We start from the raw sequence: 20442 nt of genomic DNA on the forward strand, positions 1-20442 counted from the left end.
ATTTGGTGTGGCAAATTTCTTAGTACTTGTATTGAAACTTCTGTCACCGATACTTGCCTGTTTGTCATTACAAACTACATACCACTATCTCAGCAAAACCTGAGCTGATCTGTATTCTTCCGAATCTCTTCACAAACCAAATTCCCTGTGTAAACACATATACCTGCACAGCATCTGTAGACTGCTTTTAGGGGTGTGCGAATATTCGAAATTTTCGAATATATTTCGAATATTATATTTTTAGTATTCGTATTCGATTCGAGATCCAAGTATTCGTGTTCTTTCGAATATTCGACCCGACGCGAATATTCGTATCTAGCCGAATATTCATTGTGAGCACCGGCGTTCATTTCGGTCCGCAAGCCCTACCGACAGAGACATTACAACATGGCGGCGCCCAGAGCAATGCGCATAGATGAAGGAAAATTTTTCCTTCGAATTTTTCCTTCGAGGAAGGAAAATTTTTCCTTCCTCCTAGGACCATGCCGCAGCTGACTGCGCTGGTGAGCTTTTTTGTGGCTATACCTGCGAAGCTGGTATAGTCAGCGCTGTGCACGAAGTACCTCATAGTACGTGCCAGGTCAGTGCCAAGTGAGAGGGCATTTTTTGTGGCTGGGGGAGTCGTTTCAGCTAGAAGGGAACTACTTCTGCTGACCATGTGGATCAGCTGGTTTTCCTTCACGACAACCTTTTATGTTCATCCCAGGCAAGCTGATGGCAAGCTACCCTTAATCAATGCTGTGTACTAGCCATTCTCTCTGATATTTCCACTCTTCTAAAAATAATGTTCGAGACTTTGATACTTTTTGTGCAGCCACACATGCATTTTGTGTTCATTTGATCATTTATAGTTGAACTCTGACGTTCTTGGGTGCTCAGATAAATGTTTTGTAGTGGTTAAATGCGTCTGTCCTTGATTATTCGATATTCGATTCAATATTCGGAATCAAGTATTCGTATTCGATTCGTATTCGAAAAATTTAATATTCGCACACCCCTACTGCTTTTCTCGAAGCTCGCTGCTTATTCATGAAAGGATGACACGTGGTGGAATGAATGATGAGTTGCATTGAAACAGTCACATGTATGCAAAAGAACAGAACGTTTATATACATGTTGTGCTTTCAACAGTATTGGAACAACATATTTTGTCAACACAAACAGATGCAACAAGAATAGAACATTGCACAAGGACTAACATACGCCAAGAGGGTTGTTGTTGCTGCAGCTGGTAAAGAGTCTATAGCATTCCTATGCTTTGGAATGGGAACATTGCGAGCTCCATTTAGTCACTGCTGTACCATTTAGCCTTTGGACTTTCTTTGAAGTGTGTTTTTGTCAGCTCACTAAGTGTCTGTCTGCTACAATAAACCAGATGTTAACACCTTTTCATAGCAGATGCATGATGCACGAACTTTTATCAACATTGCTTCTATATACACAATACTCTGGGTCTAGCACCTCATTGAAGTAAGATATCAAAACATTTTGAAAATTTACAGTAACCATTTTGATATTGGTTTCAGTGAAATCAAATTTCCAGCAGGTCGGTGCTTTCTTTTGCAACACTGTTGTGTATTCTCGATGTAATGCACACCAAATGACCTGGCTAAACATTTAATGAAGCAGAAGTCTGGACCCAGTTTGTGCACATTTGACAAGATGCATCACTTGTCAGCTGCATTTCGAAGCGCACTGCAAGGGCTGCACGCCTAATGTTGAAGAGGGGGCGATTTTGCCACTTCTTACAGCTCAGTACTGTGAGGGGAGAGAAGAAACAAAGCTGAAAACACGAAACACATCCTTTCATCTAAACACCAAAAATGGGAAAGTGCTAGACCTTTTAATTTGCTTCAGGATTCTACGAAGAGAGCAATGTACAACAGTGGCCACAACGACACGAGAAATATTTTTTCTTTAGTTACCGCAGCCTAGGAAAACGCACATATCACAAGACACACTTTGACTATGGCTGCCACATTAACACCCACCCATATGCGTCCAGTGTGTGCAAGCTGTTGATGGAATGATGGGTTGTATCTAGGTTTGGCTCTCAGGAGCATCATCACTTGAAAAAGTGTGCACTGCTGCCAATGGACAATTTGTAATTGTGCATTTATTTCCAGAATTGCACCCCAGAACTGTGTTATGAACTGCATGACATTCCTAGCGTATTTCTCAATGTATCACTTTCAGTTTGACTTCTTTGTGAGGAGAGCTCTTTTCAGTTCAAAGAAGTTCTTTAACAGATATCTGGCATTTTCAGCTATTTTTACTTGGCAGTGGCAAAATAACAAATGAAGGGTTTTTGACGAGGTTTAGGCCTCTCTCTCATCTTAGTTCTTTGCTTTATGCCATGCCGCTCTTTGGAATATTTAAACATATTTTTCTTCTATGTTAGAGTGAAGCGTCATGGAATAAACATTCAATTCGTGATCTTCAAGCTGCATTTCAAAGCACAATTGTATATTTGAATGTGAGGGAAATTTCACTGTTAGATGGAAAAAGTTGTCAATTTCGATCTATGTTATGCTAGGAGCATTTGTGTTCGCCATGAACGCAACAAGTACTACATGCAAAGTAGTCACTACCACTGCTTTGACCACATCACATAATGCAAGTAGTACTTGCTAAACCTTAACAAGTCACTAAGACTAAATACCTAATTTCAGTGGAGTTTAATTAATATACCTTGGTTGTAGCTTCCGAGTGGCATTTTGGTCAAAGCAAATGAAGATTGCTATCTGAAATTTTTGTACTTTATAGCAGCTCGAACAGGCTTATATATGCATTGCCTTTGTTTCCTGACAAAATGGAAAGCACTCCAAGTAGCTTGGTATATCCTGCATCAAGCTTAAACATGCAGCAATATCTTAATTTCCTTAAATCATATTTGCAATATTCCCCATAAATTCCTGATACAAATGTGTGAGGCCTGGTGTAGGAAATATTGACACTGAATTGAAAATGCTTGAGAAGTGAAAACTGCTGCCGCAGGTAGAATTCAGCGTAGTAAATTTTTGAGGACATACACAGGTTATTTAGCTAAGAACAACCTGTTTGGTTTAAATTCATGTCCTTATTTCATTTTTATATTTCAGTATGACTTCTTTGTGAGGAGAAATCTTTTCAGTCCAAAGGAGCTCTTCAACGGATAGTTGGCATTTTCAGCTGTTTTTACATGGTAGTGGCAAAATAACACATTTCAGTGTCTAAGCTGGTGCATTTGTTCAAAAACAGAATCCTTTAATTTAGTGACGTTCGTTTATTTAATGCCTGCTGTATAATCCAAATAAACCTAGCATGTGAATGGCTGCTTGGGAGGGACAGCGTCTTTTGGAGCAGAGAACAGAGAACAGACTTCTAACACACAAGCTGTCTTGCCGCAGCCTTTCCTCGTGGCAGCCAGTCCCACACAAGAAAGGTAAACAACAATGCTTACAGCAAACACAGAATGACAACAATCAAAATAAATTAGAGGAAAACAAGATGGCGCCCAGCACCACTGAGGATCCATACATACTTTGAAATAAATTAGGAGTGACATCAACCAAGTCACGCATTTCAACTCAAGTTACACTTTCCAAACATCTACTGATGCGTCCATCAAACCTTCAGAGTCTCTACGCGACCACACATGCGCCATTGTTGCGTGACTTTCAGCTGTTTCATGAAACCGTGAAGTGACATGGTGGCTTCGAGAGTCTGCTACAGCCCACCACGAGAGTGCAAACTAAGTGCATGGCTTCTCAGTTGCACCATGCCTTGACTGACAGAGAGAAAGGAATGCTGTCAAACACTACAGTCCAAAACCATTTAGCTGCCAGTCTAGCACTCTTTCTGAGCGCTAACTCGACATCTTTTTGAGTCACTGACACGAGTTTTGTGCACTTAAAATGCTGCACTTCAGTCTCGTGACTGTCGCAAGTGTACTTCAGAGACCAGTTTTTTCACAGTGTCACGTCACTCTGGAGACATCTCTGAAGAAGCCACAACCTTGCTTTCTGGTCATGCACGGCCCACCGACCACCATGCAGTGAGCTGTTCTCAGCGCCCCACCCAGCAGGGTCCACTAAGCAGATGAATCTACGTCTCCTCCGAGTTCCGTAACCTCACAAACAGCCTGCCCTTGGTCCAGGGGTTCTGCAGCCTCAAGGGCTGGAAGTCCGCGCTCAAACACCGCTCTCGTGAGCCCACCACAGCGACGAGGCAGAAGTCCGGCAGCCGCTCGTCGCCGTACAGGGGACCCGTCCTCCCCTTGGCGACCACGGCCGTGTTGAGCTGCCTGACGACGAGCTCCACCACTTCCCTCGCCGTGGTCTCGGGCGTCACGTGCAGCTTGATGCTCGTGCCGGGCGGAAGACCCGACTCGTACGCGGCGTACACCCGGAGTACGCTGGGCGCCAGAGCCGCCGTGGACGTCACGGTGTCCTCCGCACTCTCCTCGTCGTAGTCTTCGTCGTCGTTGAGATCGAAGGACACATTCCCGGCGCCATCGCGGCCTTCGGTCGAGGACGTCTCGTCGATGTCGTCCATGTCTTCCTGCGGCCTCTCCAGGGCTAGCCGCGACGCTGACGCGCAGCGTCTGATTTCCATGGGGGCACCGCCAGCTGTCCCAGATGCATTGGGGCCGCCGACGGTGAGGAATAGCTTGGCGTCGATGAGATCGTCGACGCGTGAGGCTCGCCGTGCCTGCGCCGAAGAGGGCGCCATGGTCGGGGGCACGATGGACGGCTGCGTCTGGCGCCTGCGCGTGGGGCTTGACGAGGTGGGCGAGGGCGCTGTCGAGCCTGGCGTCGTCCACACGGCGCTCATGGGGAGGCCTCCGTTGAGCGAGCGGTCGCGTGCGAACGACAGGGCGTCCATGATCCAACGCATGCCACGCCACGTCTGCTCCAGCTGCGTCTGGAAGTCCTGCAGCTGCGTGAGCCGGCTCCGAGCTGCAGCGACTTCCGGCGCCGAGAAGGCCTGCAGAGAAGGAACCGTGCGAGTTAGCCAAGAGGTAACAAAAGGGCAACATGCTTGCAGTAGGCCGGGACATGGTCCCTTTCAACTTTGGTCGTGATCCTTTAACCTGAAAGCTACCGGAGGACCCTGGTAGTGACCGAGGTGTAGGAGTTCACTTAATCAGCAATAATTCTTGATGTTAAAAGAGGGGCATTCATGAATATTGCTCTCAGAGAAGGGCTGGGGCAGCTTTCGGCCCGGTGAACAACGCACCTCTCGATTTGCGTGCTGCGCGAGCACCGTGTCCGTCTCGAGCATGGCGGAGACGCGCGCGTAGCGGGCGATGAGAGGCGCCTGGTAGGTGCTCAAGTGGACCACCTCAAACACCTGCACGGGCAGGGCGAGGCAGTCTGCGCGCGACGTGAGTTCGTCCCGCTGGCCGGGCACCGAGCACACGCTCTCCACGGCCGGCAGCACCAGCAGGAAGCTCACGCCCTCAGCCAGCTCCACCACCTCGGCGTCGTACAACCTGCACGCACAAGACGGTGCATCAGTCATTAGGGGGGCGCTCCTGATGACCACAGTGAGCGGGACAGAGGTTCTTACCATCACTAAGAACAAAGCAGTAGCACTTAAAGGGAAAGCATTCTTATTGCGTCTTGCGAGAGAGAATGAACATTTATTGTATACAAGGAGACAGGAGCGGATTGTGGGTGGGGTCCTCAGTCCAGGACTTCAGTACCTTCCGCAGACGCTATATGGTGATGGCGACTACAGTACCTCCTAGTATTCCAGGGTGCTATTGGCCAGCGTCATCTCTAACTGCTCCAGCGCCGCGTTTTGCGACTTTAAGCGACTGGCTTTAACTGTACATGTCCATGTAAGGTGTGTGAATGTAGGAATATCACCACACCAGGGACATATATCTGCATATAATGTTGAGTGAATGCGGTGTAGATGGTAGAGATTGGGGAAATAAATTCATTCCTCCCGCATTCACATAACCAGTCTACTGCGAAGGTTAACGTTCTCCAAATTAGAGCGGTTACCAGTGCAACATCGAAAGGCTCAGAAGGAGTTCTATGATTATAAGCCTCGCTGAATGCACCTAAGTCATACCTCGATTCCAAATATGCAAGCCTCTATCACGATATCAACTACGCATGGATCAAAGACGCAAAAATATCGTGATATCAACCACGCGTGGATCAAAGAGCGCCAACAGGAGACAATGCGATGCAGAATTAAGTGCAGTACCTGTGCGCGTCGTACAGTTCTGGCGGCACTTCCAGCTGAGCGAAGAGATTGCGGGCGGCCGCCGAGACTGCGCGCTGGAAGCGCAGCTGCGATTCATCGGGCTGCTGCTGCGGCGGCCTGCAGCGGTCGGCGGCCACGTCACCGGTGTCCGGCGCTGACGAGGCATCTTCGGGCCGAAGCTCGTCGCTGGACTGCGCTGGAGGCGAATGGCTGGTGTCACCGCCGAGGCTTTTCAGCCACTGCCACTCTTCCCTGCAAAGGTGTGTTGAAGATATCTTTAGACTCCACATATTACATCCTGAGCTATTTGTTCATCCTGGTATGCGCACCTGCGTTTACCTAAACTATAACAAAACCACTGTTTCCCACCTGCTGTGCATACAGGGAGGCTGCTGAGATTAAGGTCTACAGAAATTTTGGTATCGGTCTTCAAAGTGCTAGCTATAGACCTAGACAAGTTGGGCAAGTTGGTACTGTTCCATGAATTACAACAGCACGATATGGGGAGCCAGAGGGAAGAAATGCTTTGTAGCTGTACACATGATTGGCACTGTAAACTGCCTGGATTGTGTGTTGCTGCAAATCATGACAATGGAGACCTTTGCATCAGACAAGCACCACCTTATGCGTGACAAAGAGAGAGGTACGGAAAGAGGCGTTGTCCGTATAAACGGCAAGCATTTATAGAAAAGATGCCGAAGGATACGCACGTACCGGGAGACGTGAGGGTTGTCCCTTATGCGGCAGTGGGGCAGCACGTTGGGGTTCCGGTAGGGCACCATGATGCTGATGAGGTCCATGGAGCTCTTGAGCTTCAGGTAGCCCAGGTAGAGTCCGCGGGGCAGCGGCCGGCTGCTGGTCTGGTTGTAGGTCATGATCTCCTGGATGGAGGAGACCAGGAGCTCGGCAGCCGAAGGCAGCTCGCCGCCGTCGCTGACGCTGGGCATGCGGCGCTGGATCTTGGCCAAGGGGATCCAGCGCACGGACAGCGCACTCACTGTCTTCGGCTCGCTCACGTACTTGGCCACGCACACCACCGCCGTGCCTTCGTAGTCGCGCAGCGGCTTGTAGTACACCTGGCCCAGGTCTTGCACGCCCAGCGCAGACTGCAGAAGGAAAAGGAAGACAAGTGCTGTGTTTAACTAGCCGTAAGGGAAGCATCCACCAGTCGTCACCCGCTGCTCTTCTGACGTGCTAAATGCGGACCGGAAAAGTAGACCTCATCCACTTTGGCGGGGAAAGGAGGCGACGCCTCACCTGCATCTGCTCGACGGTCTGCAGCAGCTTGCTACGGAAGTGCACGTTAGACGAGCTGTGGCTCTTCTCCATGTCCAGCCGGAGGGTCTTGACGTCATCCCACGTGCACGCCACCTGCACGCCAGCGAGATAATCGTTTTAGTCACCAGTGCTAAGAGCATGCAGGCAGGCATTAGTCCCACGTTTCCGTGCAGATGAGTTTCCGTGGTTTAGAAAAAGCCGTTGCCGAGGCCACAACCACAATGCCCCCACCACATCATAGCCACTTCCTAGGAGGACATCTCGGGTGGGCATTTGCACGGCAGTCGCTTGTTCTTTATACTGCACGTACACTATTGTCTAGCATGCTGGTTAGGGCACTCGGCCATATTGCTCGAGGTGCAACTTTTGTATAGAGAGTGTTATTTTCACTCGGAGATCTTGGACAGTTACGCTGCCTCTGAGCTGCCCATCGCCCTCTGCTCCAAATCAACTCGTATCCGGTTCAGCTGTCCACTGACGCTCTCTCTTCACATCAAGGTACAGCCAAGTATAACTATCGAGCGAGTCAAAGGAGCACTCACCTTCATGAGCCAGTGGAAGTCGGTCTGGAAGGAGGCCGGGTAGCAGTCGTCTACCTCCAGGATGGGTAGTGTCTCCTCTGTGGTAACCAGGATGCGGTCCTCGTTGTAGAACAGGCAGGCCAGGTACACGCCCCGCTTCAGCGTGCGCTGGAACTTGGGCGCCGCGGCGAACAGCTGCCGGATGCTCTTGCGCATCTGCCGCCTCTGCAAGGGGCGAGCGAAAACGGCGTCACTGTCACGTCACGACTGATCTTTGTATGCCAAAGGGTATACCGCCTATGAAGCCTAAAATGCACCACTTGCTTTCGAAGGGACCGAACACAGCCGTCAGAAGGAACAGCCCTTAGAAAAATTTCTTCAGACAGTTTATAAACTTTCATAACGTCCATCGAACTTATAAACGTCCATAGACTTTTATTTATAAAGTCAATAGACTGTCTATAGACAACTCCTATGGAACAGTCGATAGGCTATACAAATCGAATAGACAGTCTATAGACAACCTATAGATTTATGGCCATACACTTTTAGTAGACTTTTGTCTATAGACCATGAATGACAAAAAGAAATATCTATAGGAAGGCGATAGTCTATAAGAAGTCTCTCGACTATCTATAGACAAATCGTAGAGAGTACTCTATAGGCAGATCTTATAGACAGTCGATAGATGATCTGTATTTTATGGCCATATACTTTTAGTGCACTTTTGTCTATAGATTAAGAATCGACCAAAGGAAATATCTATAGGAAGACAGTAGAGTCTATTAGAAGTCTATAGACTGTCTATAGACCATTTTTGTAAGGCAGAGTGCATCCAGAACTTAAAGGCACCCACCTGCTGCATGGGTGTGCTCTCGCACAGCTCCCCGGAGCCTCCCAGGGCCGACGCCGTGCCCAAGCCCCCGGCCGTGTTGCTTCGCTGGAGGTCGGAGCCCCCATGCTGGGGCCGAGACTCCATCACTTGCAGGAAGAGCGAGTCCAGCCGGTCGATGCGGCCGGTCCACCGAGGAGAACAGTCCTCCACGTCCCGCCAGCCTGGTGGGAAAGAGAAGCATCGACACACGACGTTAGTCTTCAGCAAGCATAAAGTGAGAGTGATACGACACAGCGAACAAGTAAATGTCTCGCACTCTTAACCCAAGCAGCATTGCGTATGATCACTTTTTGTGGGACGTTCTGCAGATGAACGTGAAATCAAAGGGTCGATCTCCTCGCAAGCGTATGAATAGGGCACGGGCAGTGCTTCTTACTCGAAGGCCTGGCACATAGCGGCCACGAGGTCTGGTAGGCGCTGAAGCCCTTGGCGTTGCCTGCGGCCACCCGCACGAAGTAGGGCGTGCCTTTGTCCAGGTCCCGGATGACGTACTCCAGGCACTGGACGTCGTTCAGGTCCCTGGAGCCCACGCCCAGGGCGAAGTCCTCGCGTTCGCACCACTCAACTGCGCACGCGGGGAGAAACGAGGAAGACGGAAAAGGACATCTTCAGTGACGGCCCAGAGCTCCTTACACCACGCTGAATATTCAGGCGATACTTAAGGTACCAAGGTGCAAAAACCACAGGTACAAGAAGGTTTACAAGGACACCTAAGTTCATTAGGCGTTGGCAGTGCGACAGCATTAGCAGCTGTTGATGCATTTACTGGAAGTAACATTATTTCCCTCCAGCCGATGGGAATGCTCCGGTCCGGTTACGTCACTTCCCGTTAATGGTATTGCATTAAATGTCAATTTGCCAGAACCAACAACTATGAAAGGGAAGAGTTCCAAGAGCGCCGAACTTGAGTATATACATGGCCATGTCTGCCATCAGCGTCATGGTAGATCGGCAGCGATTGTATCATGATCATCATTCGTGTTACTGACAGTGATATCGCTGTTTTTTGCGCTTTGAGCCTCTTCCTACATCAAAAGCTTGCGAGATATCAAAAATGCTTCACAAGCGCTGCAGGTCTTAGCTCGGACACGTTTCATACAGTACCAGGCATGTTAATTTCCGCTCCAGGGCGTCTAGAGTCACTTTCCCTGTCGCACTGGATCTAGTCGGGTGCACCTACCTCGGTACTTGGTGACAAAGGCCCTGGCCTGCATCGCGGACAACGGCGGCTCGCAGAAGCGCACCCGCAGGGCCTGGGTGCCCACCACTTCCAACGTCACGCGGCTGGGCGGATCCGGAGGCCCTGCGAAATGAAGGCGAAAGGGATTCCTCGGTTGAAGATCGGAAGAAGCGATGGTCAATTATTCCTCGCGCGCAACGACAAGAAGGAAACTGTAGCACTCTAAACACCAATACGACATATGGGAGGAAAAAGAGCTGTCCTCTACCCCACTTCCTCCTTACACAGCTTACTCCCTTTTTACTCCTTTCTATTTGGAGTGCACAGCAAGACGACAGAAGCTGGACTCACGGAGTTCGTCGAAGCCGGCCTTCATCTCCGAGATGAGCTCCAGGCGGCGCTTCCATAGGCTCAGCTGGCGCTCCTTCTCCTGGAAGAGGGAGGCATAGACGAACGTCAGTTGGGGCTTTTCTTTGCACACATGGCGATCGCGCAAGAGCCGTCCTGCCTGTTCGAAAAATCCGATGGACGTGTGTAGCGCATCCGTGGAAAGGTTTTAGGAAGCATCCGGTTCACTGGACTCTGTGCCACTTGTTCGCAGTGCAGCGGAAGCTACGAGTTCAAGGTGCTTGACAGCTTTTACAGTTCCACTGCAATCCTCACGCTCTTAGATGCTGAATGAACTGCTCCAGAAGGCGTCGCGTTCGCAGCTTGTAGAGAACATTTATGTTCTGCTTCACCCTCTTATTTCAGATAGAAACTTAGAAGCTTCGTTTCCTCCAGAGGTCTGTCTACCAGAAGTATACCAGAAGGTCTAAGGCAATTCTTGAGAAACAAAATGGCGTCTCTCGACCGAACAAAGGTCGTCGCTACCCTGAACAAACGCGCTGACGTGGAGGCACTTTAGTAATTTCCCCTCCACTGCGAACAAGTTGTGGTTGCCCATGTACTGTCGGGGACAAAAATCTCCAGGACGCGTCATCGGGAACCGAAGCTGATATCTCCGTGATTATCCGCTGGCTGGAGACCACGCTTATCAAGGTGAAAGACGGACTCGCGTGCTGTGATGCGTGCTAGTGCTAGCAGGTGACCGCCAACAAATGTGACAGCTATTAGCCAAAAAATCGCTTGTCGCGCGTCCTGGAGAATTACGTCCCCCATCATCATCATCAGCCTGACTACGTCCACTGCAGGGCAAACGCCCCTCCCACGTCTCTCCAATTAACCCTGTCCTTTGCCAGCTGTGGCCACCCTATCCCCGCAAACTTCATAATCTCACCGGCCCACCTAACTTTCTGCCGCCCCATGCTACGCTTGCGAAGCTTCTCTTGCAATCCACTCCCGTCACCCTTAAGGACCAGCGGTTATCTTGTCTTCTCATTACATGCCCTGCACAAGCACACTTCTTCCTCTTGATTTCGACTAGGATATGTCATTATCCTGCGTTTGTTCCCTCACCCACTCCGCCCGCTTCCGGTCTCTTAGCGTTACACCTATCATTTTCCTTTCCATAGCTCGCTGCGTTGTCCTTAACTTAAGCTGAACCCTCTTCGTTAGCCTCCTCGTTTCTGACCCATAGTACACCCTATAGTAATCCAGTGTGCCCCCTATACTATAGTTCGGCGCAGGGCTATCCTTCCTGTGACTTCACTCTACCCCGAGAGATCAGGCATACCAGAGCAGCGTGTGCCATAGTTGGCACAGAGCGTATCCCATGCAGCGTACCTTGAGCAGCGCGTTGGACAGGCTCCCCTGGTTGGCCGATGCGGAGGCCACGCATCCCGCCAGGTCGTCGACGCACCGGTGCGCCTCGCGCAGCAGCGCCTGCAGCTGCGTGGCGCGCGCCTCGGGCGTCGGGAAGCGGGGACTCTCGCTGGCTCCCCGGGACTGCAGGAGCCGGGCCAGCGAGGCCTCGCCAGTCAGCACGGCCACGTCCAGCGCCGTGAAGCCATCCGTGTTCACGCTATTTAGGGTGGGAGTAGAGGAAAAGAAAAAGAGGGGCACGCATGTCCTTCACTGCTCCGTCCACTGACGGTGTCTTCTCTTAACAAGAACCACTGTGAAAGGACGACATCAGGTCGTCCTGTAACATACACACACCAGGCATACAGAAGTCTGTCAAAAGCGTTCGCATGACACGGCATCGAATCAGCTCCATACCTCCGGGGCGAGCAGACCTCTCGTTGTTAAACGTGCGGAACGCTGGAGTTTATTGATGTCTCATAGGAGTAACCAAAAAATGCTCTCAATTCCCCCCTTTAATCATCTCTGTTATTTAGCGCTGCTACTATGGCCTCTCATTCTATAAGCACCAACTAGTCCAGCTTTCTGCCTTAAATGCCTCTTTCTGGGTTTTCTTTACCCCTGCAGTAGCGTGGCAAATACAACGATTTAGAAAAAGCGAGCATATTTGGACTCTTAAAGATTCCCTAAAACTCCGCAAAGATTCTCTTATTGGAAAATTTTACTCCGAGAATTCCCCGAAAAAGGGAACATTTTGCCGAAATAGAATATCGCTGCCGGAGTTTCAGGAACGCCTTACCCCACTGCAGGGCTGACCGCGAATCTTGTGGGCTGGACACCTTTGACAAAGACTGCACATGACAGTCCAGGGGAAAAATTCTCCGCCTAGAGCTTATCAGGAGGGAACTCATTTCTTGCGGATGAAAGGTTACAGGCCATGCGTGTTGCGATGGAAACGACGTGCGCTTCTCAGTACGGGTTGATCGTCGCATTCTTAATTAACTACAGCGGCGGAGGGAAATGTCATGGGGTCAAATAACTGCGAACTTTCCTTCGACGTGAGGTCACGGCACCAGGAATAGCGTGCAAGACGATAACAACAAGAGAACGGAGGGGAAGGCGTAAATGCCTCCGCCTTGCCTTCATATCGATAGTGAGGGCGGGAACTACTCTTCAAGCGCGTCCGTTTCTTATTTCCTCCTAGATTCTGGAACAAAACAACCGGCGCCACAACCTTTTGCCGCTCCAGAGCCACACGCACGTTTTCCAACGTAAGGTTTTTCCTATGCGTCATCGTTACCATAAACTGCGTTCACTGCTGCTCTCCCCACCCAGACAATTGATGAACGCAACGGTAAACATGGATACAAACCGATCAGTTGACGACCGGAACAGTGAACACGTATACAACGCCCTCAACGACGAAGTAGTAACGACAGGACAGCAATGTAACATGCCCAACAACTCTGGACAAAAGTAAAGTAAAGCGTTCCCAGTTGCTTTTCTATGGCAGTCTCAACTTTTCGATGCGATCGATGGAAAAGCTTTACAATAGAGATCTTGCAGCACGTCGGAAGAATGGGCCATTAGCTTCACTATTTCCGTAACAGTGCCTTACAATTTACAAATATCCCAAATTTTCGTCCAGGAATGTTGGACACGGAACTCACACGTATTTCCGCTTCATCCTGAGTCGAACCGCAGAGTCCGGAAAAAGAGAAACTTTCACCACTGTCCGGTGTATATCGCGGTGAAATGGTCAACTTCTAAAGGTCGCACAGTCATCGTGGGTCCATAGGGGGTTCCGTCAAGCGAACGACGACGTCACTATGCGAAGGGGTCATCGCGGCTTCATCGCGCACGTAAAACTGGATGACCACGAAGGATAGCAACGGCCGGGGGGAGAACGACGGGAACGACGACACCCGGTAGACAGCAGCTGCTCGTATTCGGCAGCTCCCCTAGTTGTCGCTCGCTCGGCAGCGTAGGCGGCTGTGGACCGGGAAAGCCGTTCGACCGTGACTCCTAACCCCTCGACGAACGGACGGACGGTGTCGAGCGTACTGCCTGTGTGTTCGAGAGCGCGTCGAGCGGAGCACGATGTTGAGGAGTGACGGCTGGCGGAGAGGGAGGGGGGAGAGATTCAGAAAGAAAAACCGTTTCTTTCGGGTCTGCACCCCCCTCCTGGGCCGGGCATTCTTTTTGCGGAAATGGCGCGGAGAAGACATGATGCACCGCGGCCGGCGGGCGAGAGGAGGAAGTTTACACGCTCCGTGAATGACACGTGTGTGGCCCGTGAAAAGAAAAGAAAAGAAACAGACCATAGAAGAGAGGGAATGTGCTGGCCCTGTTGAGATAGTAAAGACGGAAAAAGATAAAAAGAGTAGGAAAAAGCTCCGAAAGTGTTGCTAGTCTGCTCTATAGTCTGGCCGAGTGTTTTTGAGAACATCCTCACGTTTTCGCGCTGTTCTTCTTTCCGGATAAAAAACCACGGACCGACTAGACTAACACAGCCTTTTCTTTTGACTACGTGTTTAAAGGCATTAGCCTGACACACAGCATTCTTGGTCACCTGACGGCATCAGCAGTAAGACACTCAACGCGGAAAACTTCAGCGTACAATACCTATACTTTGCTTTACCCATGTGTAAACATGAAAGAGCTCATGCGGTACACGTTTCAAATCGATCGATGCGTTCGATTCTTGAGTTGTTTAGAAGAGGCACGCATGTAATTCCTTGGGGCATGGTGAAAAATATTGTTTTCTTGGTACTCAAAGCGCAAGACTACCGGCTCTCGTTCTTTCTTGTTCGAGTGCGGCGGAGACAGCTCTTTACATGCTTTCACTCGAAACAGGCCTCGCCAGATCCGAACGCCCCTGTGAAGCTTAACTATCAGCATAGTCTCCGCTAGCTCCAGGTCACCGCTGCAGAGAAACCGCTTGCCGGGCTAAGATTTTTATGCTCCCAGACGCTTCACTCGGTTCTTAGAATACAAGTAGAGCCAGCATGAAAGGGAACGTTTTACCAGTACCAATTCATAATTAGTTCCTCTGGGTGCATGATTTCATTGGTGCCTTTGCGAGTTCAACGCAACGGGAAATATAAACCACTCTTCCGTAAGAAAATCTGCGAAGGAAAATGAGTAGTGTTACATATCAACTGGAGCTTCGTTTAATTTATACAGGGGACGAACACATGACCGCATTGCAGGCAAGCTCCTGGTGAAAACGCCACCTTTAGCACAAGCAATGGGCCCTGTACTAAAAGGAATAAAGATGACGTCTTCAGCTCGAGCATTCAGCACGAGTCATTATTTAGTTTAGTTGACACTTCGCACACAGTTTCGGTGTTCGTGTTTCAGAGTCTATGTTCGTTCCCTCCATCTTTAAGCGCTGTTCGCAATAATTCGTTAGTGTTCTGTTATAGGCACGCGCCTAGAAATCACTGTGGTCATGCGATGTCTCGTATGGAAAAAGTATGAGGCACGGCGCCATAGATGACTTAGACGCCCCTTTGGCTTGGCTCATTCTTGTAGATCTTCCTCTTTTGCATTGACGCACAACGCTTTATGTCAGCTGTCCCAAGACGGCAGCAGCAAGTCGTAATATGATGCCGTTTACAGGATAAGACGTATAGATCAAGACAATGTTTTGCCTCGGAGGTGACCTTCCTGCCCCGGGTTCACAATCGAGGACAAAGTGTTCGTAAGTGAAAGCTGCAAGCGATGCACGCAATCTACCGACTAGTTTGACTGACATCTGGGCCCAGATAGAGCAAATGTGAGTATGCAGCCGGAGGCAAAAATGAGCAGGCCGCATGGTTTTCCGTTGAACTCTTCAGTGGGAAACTAACGCCACCTATGAAAGTCCAGGTGAGGAGAAAAGACTTGTCTCTCCCTGGTGAAATTCGGAATTTCGGGGTGCTGTATAAAACACCCCGGTAAGCACGTCAACAACAAACCTTGGGGTACGTGTAGGATTTTGACCATAAGAACCACGTCATCGCCGTAGTCACGCGACAGGAATGGCTAGCAAGCCCCTGACACTATTTATGAACTTGCTCGAGAGTGCAACGGCAAGCAACATGACAGCACTGCTTCAGCATTGCACTTTCAGCTGACCTGAAACTTAGTTTAAAACCTGAGTAGACCTGAAAGCAAGCCGCGAAGCTTCTTTTCCACACTGTCCCGGGAATTGCCGACCCGCAAACCCAGACACACACAGCAGGAGAGTGGCGTTCAGTACCCCACTCGTCGGAACTGGCCGAGCTGTGGGCATCGCCGAAGACAGATGTTCCCGGGGGGTTTAGCACCGCAGACACTTTGTTTTTCCTTCCAGTAAGTGTAAATATCCACGCGAGCCACCCATCCTGAGCGTTCGTTACTTCTTTCGTTCAGGCATCCCATTGCCTACGTGATGCGGGCCACGGAGCGTGTCGGTTTCTCTCTCCCCTTCTATTTGCTCTTCCTCTCGCTTTTCCCTCTTCCCCTGTCTGCGGAAGTCCCGGGAAAAAGAGGGCCGATCCCGCGCGTGGCACGTAGAATGCAGCGAACAGTATGGAGTCGAAGCGACTTTAGATCGAAAGCAGCGGTCGCACCTTCATCCCCACCTTCGTTATTAAAACTCCCAGGGACGTCATCTGGACGTCTTAAACGTCCTCACGACGTCCAAGGCAGTTCCACTGCACACTGGGCGTGGTGACAACCATTAACATCACGCCAAGTGACAGCCTCCCGCTCTCATAACGATCAAATGCAAAGCTTAGGGCAAAATTCCAATCGGTGATCCCCAGCAAGTCTTCTTTTCCCACGAAAGCGAAGAGCTGTTTCAATAGACGATTTGGATTAAGATCCCAAATTCTGAATGGACAGCGGCGGCACTCATCTTCCTCCAGCGCAGATTCTTTGGGCGTTCCAGATCACGGATTCGAATTCGCTATTACAAATTTTCCAACATAAGTCTTATAAGATCCCGTGATTTCGCCCAGTACCGTGACGGCCGCTATTGAGATGAAACTGAAACTTAGACGCATTCCAGCAACGTTTCTAGTTTCAGGGCGCTCAGGAGTACAAAAAAGTTCTTGTTTTTAAGCTTCGAACGCTTGTTCAAGAAGAGCGTCGTTAATTTTGCGTCTCATCTTGAGCAAGGGCGGACAAGCGCTTGTCAACCATTCACGTGCGCGAGTGCGTCGAACAATTCGAAGCGGCCGGATGCGCGGCGCGCACTGCGTAACGAACGTTCGCATTCCCAGAGCCGCACACGCTTCGAGCGTGCCGGTGCCCCGCTCCAGATATATGTGACAGCGTGCGTGCGCGTCCCACGAGTTTCCGAGGGCCGAAGACAGGAAAGAGGAAAGCGTGTAGGTATGCCCGAGGGGCCTTTCTCTAGATGACTCACCGGTATTTGCATCGGCGCATTACGCCCGGTGGCCTTCCCCGCGTACGGTATACATCTTCGTTAGAAGGCGTTAAGAAGTACGGGCACGACTCCTCTGAAAGCACGCAACCTCCACCCGCGCACCTGCTGGTGTAACTCGGTCGCGTTGGTGCACGGACTGCGACTACGTTCGACCTTTTACTTTCTTTTGACTGCAACAACAGTATGAGTACTTTTTTTAAAGTGAGAGGCGCAGGAGAGACCTTCTTCAAGGTAAAGTCGTGCCGTTGTTTGTCGTGACATAAAACTTTAGCCTTCGCCTCTTGGCCAAAGACAATATCCCTCATGTGGGCTTGAACCATACGGGAAGTGTGGGTGAACTCAAGGATGTACCACCTGTGCCTCATATGGTCGAGGTAAGACTGGGTGTGAATGCACAAACCGGAGAAAGGGGTGGGGTAAGACGAAGCATCACACTGCTGTACATGTGAAGGGGTTCAGTGGCGTAGCTCACCTGTTGACGTCAACGTCGCTGGACTCGAGAATGGAGCGTGCCCGTTCGATGTGGTGGTGCTCGACGGCGGCGAACAGGGCTGCGAGACAGAGGACAGCTCGTTAGGAACAGCGCTCCTGCCTTTGCCACTATGTCCAGCGATAAACGATGGGACGCCTGCCGGCTGGAGCTACTGTTATCATTTCACAACTTGTGGACTGTCTAGGTAGCTGTCTTTTACACTGAACAACATTGAGTCATGGTAAGTGTCAATGGACGGTGCGTATCATTTCAATTGAAAGAAGAATCGCAAGGCAGGAATGATTTCGGCTGGCTCTCAACGAAACAGTTTAGCTTTCGATCAGCAAAGACCTGTTCGCTGAGGAGCTTCGTACAGTCGGCAGATCCTAAACCTAACGTTCTCGGGAGGTACTCAAGGTAAGCACATTATTCGCGATCAGGATAATCCGCTGGACAGGCAGTGCTAACTCACCCTGGAGATCAATGTTGAACTTGTTGAGCTTCTCGAGCTTCTTGCGCTCGGACTTGGACAATGAGAACCCGTCGAGAAGCAGTTCCACACTACTCTGACGGAGGCCTGACGTCACCAATCACCACGACCACCACCGGGACGATGCAGGGTGCGGAGTTTCGGTTTGTGCAGGACACGGTCGAGGCGGCCGCCAAGAAGGTGGAAGGCAAGGCCAGTGACGGGTGGACACCGTGCAGGGGACGGGCGGTGTGAGAGTGGTGGACAGGCGGTGGAAGAGAGGAGAAGGAGGAACGGGAGGGTGGAGAGAGAACAGAGGACACAGAAGTGAGGTGGTGAGTGTGCGCAACCCACAAGGCAAACCGAGCAGACCAAGGACAGCAGTGTGGTGTGTAGAGAGAGGTGTGACCAAACCCCATGCCCTACACAGACCGTGTGGCCCAGTACGGAAAAGGTGCCACGGCACAGCTCCGTGGCGGCAAGAGCATGGCCCAATGAAGGAAAGCCAGTGCCATTGCTCAAGACCACCAACACAGTGTACTGTGCCGTGCTGCCTATAGGCAATAGCATAAAACACAAACATCATGGTGTTGTAGGAACAGTAAACTCTGTGTCGTCAGCTGTAGAAGGATGTTTGTGCTTTGTTGTACACAGTGGTGCATGGTATTGTCGAAATTGCCACTGTGTATCCAGTGCAGTAGCACACAAAACACCGCAACACATGCGGAAGCAACCGCCAATGGTACCTCATGCCCTTTTCGGCACTCAATACCAGCTTAGACACTAACTAAACATCTGCAGTAATCCTCCGTACCAACCCTTGAGCTGCGTAAGAGGCATTTTTCTACCTTCAGGACACGAAACAATGCTACAACAAAACCGTTATGAATCATTTCTAATTTACGAAATTACACTCGCTTATCTATTCCTGCTTCGCTAAAACACGCTAAATGAAATTATCACCGAGGATAAAATGTAAAGAGCAGGCCAAGATCGCTACCAAAACGAAACTATAAAATAAACATGCGTTCCACTCTGAGACGATGTCATTAAACACGTGCACCAAATAATTGCCCACTGGCAAACTGTTCTGCCTTGCGAAAATCCAAACGGAAAGTGTGTTAGAGAGCGTTGTCACAGGAAGCGCGATAAAGTGAAATAAATACTAAGAAAGACGTGCTAACACGACCGGCTGATATCAATGGCTCCTGAAGAATATACAGCCCGCGAAACTTATGCATCGTTCCAGCTATCACGAAAATCGTGACGGCAAACTAAATAGCGTTAACAAGGCAAAGTCGCCCCAACAAAACCAAATCAGCTGTGTATAAGGCGCTCCATGAGCATAAACAATAAAGGTAAACCTATGTAATATCAACCTACGGCCAACGAGGCTGTTTAGTTTAGGATGGCTGCTAATGCTCATGCAACAAACATGCAAGCCCATACATGCGACAAGAACCCTGACTGCGCCTCAAACTCCATGCTTTCTGTTCCAGCTACGATAGCCAAACACACAACGGACAATCTTCAGAGCCAATGCAGCACAGGGCACATAGATACGACAAAGCAGTGGCGTTTGGTCAAGAAGCACTCACAGATATGACAAGCAGGCGAGGAACAGACTATAATGCGAAGGCATGCAACGTGTGCGCTGAAACAGTGCTCTCCTCTGAACCTCTAAGCAGCCTCTCAGCAATATGCAAAGTTCGCTTTCGCCTAGACATGGACGTTTCCGTCGGACTCCCTATCACCGTGGTGCAATTACCCTGAAACTCCGCAGCTGACATAGGAACCTTGCTGTCCTAAGTTACGCGCACAACCTCCTGTTGGGACTGGGCAGTCAGCGTGCCGCGCTGTAAGGTCCTAGTCAATGCAAGACATCAGGAACAGTGCCCAACCCTTACAAAAAAGTTTTAGACAGTCTATAGAGTGTCTATAGACTTCTGTCTATAAAGTCTATAGACTGTCTATAGACAAAAGGTATAGGCAATGCAAATGCCATAGACAGTCTATAGACAATTTTTAGTTTTATGGCCATACACGTTTAGTAGTCTTTTGTCTATAGACTATGAATAGACAATAAGCAATATCTATAGGAAGTCAATAGAGTCAATAAAAAGTCTATAGACTCTCTATAGACCATTTTTATAAGGGAAGGGCGCAAAAAAAGGTCCTGTAGAGCTAACTTTCCGAATTGGTTCCCAAGCTGCGCATGTAACTGGCCCAATATTTGAAATGCACTCGCAAAGGTCAGTCCT

At 49.9% G+C, this 20442-nt stretch overlaps 1 protein-coding gene across 5 annotated transcripts in view; it reads right to left on the reverse strand.

Annotated features, from left to right (window-relative positions):
- Positions 1–1087: 1087 nt before the first annotated feature.
- wake (ankyrin repeat and fibronectin type III domain containing protein wide awake) overlaps positions 1088–20442 on the reverse strand; it is a 520343-nt gene continuing 500988 nt past the window's right edge. For 4 of the 5 annotated variants that reach the window (XM_089588279.1, XM_089588277.1, XM_089588280.1 and 1 more), the window contains 13 exons: positions 18185–18289; positions 17713–17791; positions 11804–12041; positions 10430–10508; positions 10079–10201; positions 9275–9463; positions 8860–9059; positions 8025–8228; positions 7462–7575; positions 6919–7310; positions 6205–6456; positions 5221–5476; positions 1088–4968 (listed from right to left, as the gene is read on the reverse strand). In XM_089588279.1, the coding sequence (XP_089444405.1) occupies positions 4087–4968; positions 5221–5476; positions 6205–6456; positions 6919–7310; positions 7462–7575; positions 8025–8228; positions 8860–9059; positions 9275–9463; positions 10079–10201; positions 10430–10508; positions 11804–12041; positions 17713–17791; positions 18185–18289 (3113 nt within the window). In that variant the 3' untranslated portion in view covers positions 1088–4086. The remainder of the gene's footprint in view (positions 4969–5220; positions 5477–6204; positions 6457–6918; positions 7311–7461; positions 7576–8024; positions 8229–8859; positions 9060–9274; positions 9464–10078; positions 10202–10429; positions 10509–11803; positions 12042–17712; positions 17792–18184; positions 18290–20442) is intronic. The other variant, XM_089588278.1, reaches the window with a different exon arrangement.

Source organism: Amblyomma mixtum, chromosome 4, assembly GCF_055824585.1.
Source record: "Amblyomma mixtum isolate Tamu chromosome 4, ASM5582458v1, whole genome shotgun sequence".
NCBI classification, from domain to species: Eukaryota; Metazoa; Arthropoda; class Arachnida; order Ixodida; family Ixodidae; genus Amblyomma; species Amblyomma mixtum.